The following is a 9,194-nucleotide window of genomic DNA, read 5'->3' on the forward strand; positions in this document are numbered from 1 at the left end:
GTGTGTTGTGATATTTAAAACTTTTATTGCAAACATGCTGACGTCAGGTGAGCGTTTGCACTGGTAAATTTCGAATAAATAGCATATACTTACTATATGTATTAGGGCGTCGAAATACGTGAGAGGGGGAATGTTGAGCTATGAGGGACTTATATAAATTATAATCNACATGCTGACGTCAGGTGAGCGTTTGCACTGGAAAATTTCGAATAAATAGCATATACTTACTATATGTATTAGGGCGTCGAAAGACGTGAGAGGGGGAATGTTGAGCTATGAGGGACTTATATAAATTATAATCTAAGAGGAATTTTTTTTTTTTTTTTTAAATTTGGAATATTTGGCAAAATGTAATGCTCAGAGGGATCAGACTATTTGATGATCAAAAGAGGGCCGCACGATATATAAGCAAATAAAAATAAAATGACAAACAAAAATTATAAAATCTTAGCATAACGTATTGTATTGTATTTAACGACTACAAAAAAAAAAAAACTTGTATGAAGGAAAAATATAAACTATAAACAAAATACCACAATTACCTATAATTACAATTTAAATTGCAATTACTACAATTACAATATAATTATAAACTCAATAAAATCATTGAAAAAAATTTAGCATTCAAATTTTATTATAGTTTCATACCAGGGCAGGAAGTGTGGGGGCCCTATAGCGATTACCTGTAGATTAAGTATAAATCGAAGCGCACGTTAGCGCGATTCTATCGGTGCAAATTCGGTTGTTAACTTCGAATCTGCAAACGTGCGCATGCTTGCGCAATTTTTTCGTATCGAAAACCGATGTACAATTCCCTTTTTTCGTATATTTCTGTACTCGGCATCACCACATATAAAATGGGATTGGTACGAACATTTCTTTCTTTACATATATTGCTATGACACTTTTGTTCCTTTTCTTTGCGCATTCGAAACGCGGATTGCAAAAAGGAACATTGAATGTAAGTGAGCGCTTCGATTAAAGCGTTTCCTTCGTAAGTTCAAGGTCATTTGAAGGTCAAGTAGGGGAAAATTCATTGAATAAACCAGGAGGGTTACTCGGTAATGCAAAAAAAAATTTGACAGTGTAGTGGAAAAGACGCAAATATTTTAAAATGGAAAGGATCAAGTAGTCCAATATTTTGGTGGACGAAAGACAAAATATGTAGTTATCGATTGTCCAGGCAAAATTTCATTTTTTTGCTCTTGGTTGATACTTTCCAGGAAATACCCATATTCGAATATTTTTTTTACAGCCAGAAAACATTATTAAAAACAACGCGATTTTTTAGAAACTTAGAACGTGTACTTTACTAAAATTTAATGGGTTATTAAAGTGCAAAATTTCCAAAAATCTGAGAAAAAGTTGAAAATTTAGATGAAACTTTGCAGTTTTTTAAATTTCTTCACAAAGTCTGAAATGTTGATTTATATTAGGTGTATTCACGATCCGGTGCATACTATCTAGCATGGTGCATAGATAGCATGATTGTCTTTGTTTCGTGTGTCCAAAAAACAACAAAATTAGCCAATCATGCTACTATGCACCATGCTATACAGTATGCACCGGATCGTGAATACTCCTAGTGTGTTTGTTATATAACAGGGTTGGGCAAGGCCGAGGCCGAAAAGAGCCACATGTAAATTATAAATGCTACAAGAACCTCAAAAACAAAAACAAAAGTTTTATTTAAAAAAAAAATTATTATTAGAAATGAAAAACATTAATTTCAAAATCTGGTTTTACGTCAGTTAAAGCCGTTCTGTTTAATGTTGGTTAGTCAATAGGTATAGTGGCGGTTAATGAATGGTGTTTCATTGTTAATATTTACAATGTTTTTCAAGCTAAATTTTTTTTGAATTTTTTTTATAAAAATATGGTTCATGCTTTAACAAAAATTATGTAAATCACACTTTAAAATTGCTTGCAGAATTAGAAAAATTCCACAAATTTGTATTTAAATTACGCGCTTTTTGACCAGAATTTTTAGAAATTTTTTGGGTGTGCAGTTAACAAGCTTATGAAATTCTAGTAAAATAAGTACAAGTTTTGAGCGGCTAAAAAATTGCATTGATCTTTAATATATTTTTTTACGGCGTTTCGCACTTTTTTCCATATAAACATGGATCTTGTGGAAGAATATGCGCAAAACCGTTTGCGAAAGAAAAAAAACGGCTGCGCCAGTTTTACTAAATTTCGCTATTTATATGGAAAAAAACGCAAAGCCGCAAAAGACAAATTCAAGTTTTGCAAATGTTCCATCATACCGGTAAAAAACATTAAGTCAGAAGGCCAATTTTCATTCTCCAATTGCTGGTAATGTTAAGATCTCAATTTGCGTATGTGTATATAAAAAGAATAAAATAAAAAAACAACACAATGGAAAAGAATATCCAGCAACGAAATATGTATTTTAAAAAGTAAAAAAGAGCCAAAATGTTCTAAGCAAAGAGAAAGTAAAAAGAGCCGCACTTTTCTAAGCAAAGGGCCCCATTTGGCTCAAAGAGCCGCGTTTGCCCGCCGTTGTTATATAATAAGCTAGAGTTTTAGGGAGAAATAATAAACTCTAACTAAAGAAAAAAGCGAAAATTGGTCAAAACGTTGCTGGCGTAATTAGTTGATCGCAAGTGTATATGAAATTCATAAAAATTCGATGTGTACTGATAAATAAGTATTAAGCCTTTATTTATTTAATTTTATTTCATCATACTTAACGGGGTTTTGAGCCATAATAAAATATAACTTTATGTATATGTAAGTATATGTTAACACTATACACTCCCATAAACCTGCAGAGGGACAAACAAGGCTTTTTGGGTGGGTTATTTTTCTTTTATTTAATTTCCATTATTTTACAATTAAAATACAGTTCATTCTCTAACAAAAACCATATAAACGCAAGTTTCAAACTACATATTGATGGTCCTCTGCAATAACGACACAATTCAAAAATCAAGAAATAAAAACTGTTAAGTGGTTCTTGCCTAAATCCTTGTATAATTCATTTCCAACCCTTACTTAAGTAAGCAGTAAGGACTGCTTAAGTACGTACTAAAGATTAGACATAGATTCAATAAGAATTAGAGACATGAGCCACTTAACAGTGGTTTTTATTTTTTGAATTTTCAATTGTGTCGTTATTGCACAGGACCATCGATACGTAGAAAATTAAAAAAATGAGCATCAAAATCTCAAACTTTTTTCTCAGAATTTTTCAAGTATGCAGCCCAATCAAGTTTACTACAATAAAGTGCAAGTTAAAGTAGGTATAAATTACCATTAATTTTTAACAATTTTTTATTGAGTTATACCGCAATTTGTTCTCTTTAACGCATGCTCACATTTTTTTTATATGGAAAAAACTCTGGAAGATCGTCGGTAAAAAAATTTCACTTTATTATCCTTAAACTAGATGGGCTGCAAAACTACACACACAGATGAATTCTAAAAACTCTGGGAAAAATTTGAAATTTTGTTGCACAAAGTTTGTAGCTTGGGTTTATATGGTTTTTGTTAGAGAATGAACTAAAGCGAATATATATATGGTGTTACTAGATCAGCTGATTTTATATATTTAACTTGGAATGAACGGTATTCAATTCACTAAAAATATTATGTATTTCAATTGAAACATAATGAAAACTAAATGGAAGTAAAATAACCCAGAACCCAGTCGAACAAGCATTGTCTCTATTTGAATGAATAATGTACGCATTAATATTTTATTACATCAGCCCCTGAACTTACATACAAAAAAATTTAAAAAATTATCAGTTTCGACTTATAAATTTGTCTGTAAAAATTTTCGCGTTTACCGTTGTGTCATTGTNCCATTTATGTAGATTTCATCCTTCACAATAACATCTTCTCCAAGCACTGTGATTCCCTCTATACGCACCCAGCGACCAACTACAGAACGCCAACCAACAATGCAGGAGTCCAACCATGAATGCGACTTAACTATAGCACCTTTGAGGATTGTTGAGCGCTTGATGCAAACGCCATCTTCAATTACCACCTCCGGACCGATTGTAACATTTGGCCCGATACGGCAACCCTCGCCAATCTTCGCTGTGGGATCTACTAGAACGTTGCCAACTACACCCGGACCGGTGTAAAGTTGCATTGATTGCTTCTGTCGCAGGGATGTTAGATAAAGACACATGCCTGTAGAAAAATATGTTTGTATGTGTAAGTATAAATTAGTGTACGTGGAATTTTTAAAAATGTTTAGCCTGCAATAGCTGTGCTAATTCATAAGGTTAATAGACTGTGAGTACACTAAAAAACTTCCCTCCAATGCTTACAGATAAGTATTTATATTATACACGTGATAAGCTCATTTCCGCCTCACCATCGGAAATGAATCGAGGTTCTTGTAGCAAACAAATTCCAGTTTAATCAAATATCATATCTTATCTACATATAAGACTATTGAACCAACATATCTGTGGTCATAAGCAATAACCGCCTAAGTCGACTTAAGAATGAATGGAGTTATATATGCTATCGTATTACTCAATCCCTATTCCATGCGTACGTGAAATCCCCATCTCGCCAGCTAGGCTTTTTAAAAAGTTATAGGCGAAAATATTTTAACATTACAATCCAAATCTTTAAAGCATTTTTTCTCGAATTCAGGTTTTTCTACTTAGGCGATTATTGCTTATGAGCACAGATACATCGAACCCAACTGAGTACAAGCGTATTGTGCTTATGTTCTACCAACCTGTTAGAAAATCTTTCGGCTGCCCTATATCCATCCAAAAACCGGGTAATTCCATTGCATACAGTTGACTTTCGTTGGCCATTGCGGGAAACACTTCTTTCTCAATCGATGTGGGTTTGACTTCAATCCGTTCCAGTACAGAAGTATTGAATATATAAATACCGGCATTAATTTTATTGCTCACAAACTCTTGAGGTTTTTCAATAAAATTTTCAATGCGACCATTTTCGTCGTACAGTACTACACCATACTTAGATGGCTCTTCCACTTTCGTGACCACAATTGTGCCCTCTTTACCATGGTTTTTATGGAACTGCTCTAATTGCTTAAAGGGGAAATCACATATAACATCTGAATTGAGTACATAAAAGGGTTCGTCGCTAGAACAGAGTATATCTTTTGCCAATGCCAATGGACCGGCAGTCCCAAGAGGTTCGGTTTCATGGGAAAATATTAAATTTACACCTAATTTCTCTGCTTCTTGCTTAAGTTCTTGTTCCATTTGCTCTGCACGATACGAGACAGCAAGTATAACCTGAAGATAAAAAAATAGCACATATTAGGGATTTAGCAAATAACAATTACGCACTCGTTTCGCATGAACCCACCTGCATACATCCAACGCTCACTAATGCCTCCAGTTGGTGTAATAAAATTGGTTTATTGGCAAATTCCACCAGAGGTTTCGGTGTACTCAATGTCAATGGACGTAATCGTGTGCCATAGCCCCCAACAAGTATGAGAGCTCGTGTACCTTTTGTGCCCGTCGTATTTGTTCCACACATTATTGTCTTTTAATTTTATGTACCTAATTGAACAATTTTATTTGCTTTCAACGACACTTTGCCTTTGGTATCGCTGCTGCACTTCTTTATGACACGTCACTATATCAGAGTATGCTTATTCTTAAATAAATACTGCAAATGAGGTGATATTTCGCCGGTCGCATGTATGTAATACCTTTTATAAATTAATGCTCATGTATTTTTCGGTTACTATTATAGTTATCCACGTAGATATATGTACATTGACCACGAACTGATAAGAGGTCTACCTTTTTCTTATCCTAAGCAATTCTTCATTGTTTGGTTTTTGTTTTTCGTTTTGTTTGTGTCGCGGTTTTCGTAGCCAATGACCAATAAAATCAAGCGACGTCGGCGGAACAATTTATATTCGACACTTTTAATTTAATGGTCAATTTAAATACTTTTATTTGTACATACGCATATAAGACGTATGGATTTAAAAAGCTCTTCGTCCTAAATGGTTTAATGAACTACTAAATAGAAAATTTTAGTAGAGAAAAAAGGGCTGAATTAAAATTACAGGAAGTAAAAGGCAACGTCAAAAACGTTGTAACCAAAGCTGCGAACAAATAGACCTTAGATCCAGGGCTGCCAGCTATACTTGGGTATGAAGTGCAATATTGAGGACTAAAAGGTGCCAAAATGTGCCAAATAGAAAAATAAAAGTGCCAGTGGGCTAAGGGCCGGTTACTCAATGTCTGGTTAACACTAATCTCCGTTTAAACATCATTATCGACGTGTTCGGCTCAATGCATATAGCATGGAGTCGGTAACGTCGATAACGATGTTTTACCGGAGATTAGTGTTAACCAGACATTGAGTAACCGGCCCTTAGTCTTCCATACAAAATAAGCTAATAGCTTAAATTTCGCGTCAAATAAAACACGCCTTTTGTTGAAAAAATTCAATGCCAAACCAATAAAAAAATCCAGATAAACCAGTTGTATACACTATAGAAATTAGAAAATTTTTGTTCATACAAAGAAGTNATCCATATAAATCAGTTGTATACACTATAGAAATTAGAAAATTTTTGTTCATACAAAGAAGTACCCACATAGGATTTCAAGGAAATGATTGAAATATTCATATTTTTCAAAAGTGCCATTTTGGCACTTTGTGCCAAATTGAATAATTAACAGGTCTATTCTGCGCTGGTAATAAAAAGTTTGTAACCGGTAAATAAAGTTCCCGTCAATTTTTAAACCCTTTCCCCATTCTGTGTATTCTTGTAACCGGTAAATTTTGTTACCATTTTATAAGCTGGTAACAAAGTATTGCCCCGTGAAATATGCAATGCCAGAATTTGTACAATTCCTCATAACTGAATTGCTGAATATTTCAACTGCATTACCAACGTTCCTAGAATCGCGGTGACAAGAACTGGTAACATTTTTTGGTAATACAATTTTCCGGTTACAAAATCTTCGGTAACGTGCAGAATAGACCTGTAAGTGCCATTTATTATACAGGTATATTCTGCACGTTACCGAAGATTTTGTAACCGGAAAATTGTATTACCAAAAAATGTTACCAGTTCTTGTCACCGCGATTCTAGGTACGTTGGTAATGCAGTTAAAATATTCAGCATAGTGAAGAATTGTGCAAATCCTGGGATTGCATATTTCACGGGGCAATAATTTGTTACCAGCTTATGAGATGGGTACCAGTGAATGTAGCCCTATGGACGAACAACTTCTGAGATACTTCGCCGACCTAAACGGGGTTAATCGCCGAAATGAATGAGGATGTGCCGAATGAGTGTCCGGCATGCGGAGAGACCCCACATGGCTCGAAACATCTCTTCGCATGCCCGGAAAACCCGACAACCCTAACGACCTTGTCCCTGTGGACCAACCCCACAGAAGCTGCACGCTTCCTAGGGTTGCCGTTAGTGGAACTTGACGACAACGACTGAGATACTGGTACAACCGTCCTGGGCGGGGTTGTTGTAGCCGCTACAACAACAACAACAACATGGGTACCAGTGTTGCCAAATACGCCTTTTCCGACCAATTTTGTCTTTGTTTCAGTTGGTAGGTTGCAACGTAAAATTTTGGTCGTTTGTAAAAAATTGCCGAAAAGCATTGAGACATTGTGCCGCAACATATTTAGTTTCTTTTCCCACAGTTCAAAGAGGATACATGAACTGAAGGAATTTCAGCAGCCATATGTTTTCCTAACGAGTGCGACAGTGATGCAAGGCTCTCATGTACAGGGGGAAACTGGTGACAAACTGCACGCCGCCCATACAAAATCACCAGATTTGTCACCAATTTTGAAGTGAACGAAACCGCTTCTTCACCACATTTTTCACTACTTTTGGCTGGCAGAGTGCTTGAGACAATTGGAAAAGTATGCATGCACTAGTGAAAAAGTGTGCATGTATTTCTGTTGTCATGACAATATTGTCCGTCGTTAACCAACAACGTAGAGCGGTTTGATCAAACGTCAACATGGCGGTCAAAAAATTAAAAAAATTTTATTTTTGTTCACATTTCCCTCAAACGGCTTGTCAAACCTTCAAACACCCCCATATACAACATAAATAGCTTTAAGTCTGCATTTGATGCTAAATATTCAAAATATTATCGATAATTTTATTCATTCCATCGTTATATTTTAAATTTATTTTGAACTTGCAAAATCTTGATAACGAAGAGAGAGAACATGCATTGTTCGATCATAAGAATATTCATATTTATTCTTGATTAGATCCAGAGAATTATAGGAAAAAAATTTGGAAATAAAAGACTCTTCATTTTCATATAAGTTTCCCAATTTAAAACAAAAATGGTTTTACTATGGGTGGATGAAACATTTTTGGGTGAATTTTTTTCAGGCGAAACTCAGGATAAGGCAGAATATGTTTGCGGCAACGTTTGTGCCGACTCGCCATGTTATGTGCGTCTTGTCACTCGAAAGCATCCCTGTGAAAAGAATTTCTATCTGCCGGGACCCACAATTTAATGTGTCTACTCAGCTGATTTAGTTGCGACGGCTTCTGATATCAATGAATTTTGTTTAATATCTCAATTCAGATTGAGTTTTGAAGCAACAATTGTACATTTGCTGTTACTTTATATTCGTTCGGGATAGCTTAAGACTTTCATTTCATTGGGTGGACAAAAGACCTGCTATATCGTGAATATCCATGGTTGAATAATTATAATTAGTTATTAATCATAATTATTAAATCATGGGGAATAACGTGACAATCTGGAACGCAACTTAAGCCTGCTATACAGTTCAATGCAAGCGTGAGCGTGGGATTTTTATTTTGACCAATATCTTCGTTATTACTTAACCTTTAGCAATAGTTGATACATAAAAAGATGATTAAATATTAAGAATTATAGATAACAACTAATTTAAAATGCACAATGTGCCTTTTTTCAAGCTCACACTCAACTGTGTGCGTACGCTAAGCATTCGCATGTGAACGACAAGTTTATGACAGATGTGTGTGAGCGTCCATAAGAATACAAATGGAATTCTTTCGACACAGAAAAAAAATATTTTTGTCATGATCTGTTTGCATCGTTACGTCGCACTCGCATTGAACTGTATAGCAAGCTTTATTGCAGTATCTTGCAAACTATTCATAGCTTTTGACCAACCCTTCATTTCATCTATTAACTCACATACAACCCTGGCAC

The 9,194-nt window shown here is 34.9% G+C and overlaps 1 protein-coding gene across 1 annotated transcript; it reads right to left on the reverse strand.

The window, feature by feature from the left end:
• Window positions 1-2,658: 2,658 nt before the first annotated feature.
• On the reverse strand, window positions 2,659-6,141 carry Gmppb (GDP-mannose pyrophosphorylase B). The gene is made up of 4 exons (XM_017628111.1): window positions 5,784-6,141; window positions 5,338-5,689; window positions 4,730-5,264; window positions 2,659-4,167 (listed from the first exon to the last, which is right to left on the reverse strand). Exons 2-4 carry the CDS (start codon window positions 5,512-5,514, stop codon window positions 3,812-3,814), a joined length of 1,068 nt encoding a protein of 355 aa, XP_017483600.1. The 5' UTR covers window positions 5,515-5,689; window positions 5,784-6,141; the 3' UTR covers window positions 2,659-3,811.
• Window positions 6,142-9,194: the final 3,053 nt, after the last annotated feature.

This window comes from Rhagoletis zephyria, unplaced genomic scaffold (assembly GCF_001687245.7).
Source record: "Rhagoletis zephyria isolate East Lansing unplaced genomic scaffold, Rhagoletis_zephyria_1.1 Rzeph_scaffold_05746, whole genome shotgun sequence".
NCBI lineage: Eukaryota > Metazoa > Arthropoda > Insecta > Diptera > Tephritidae > Rhagoletis > Rhagoletis zephyria.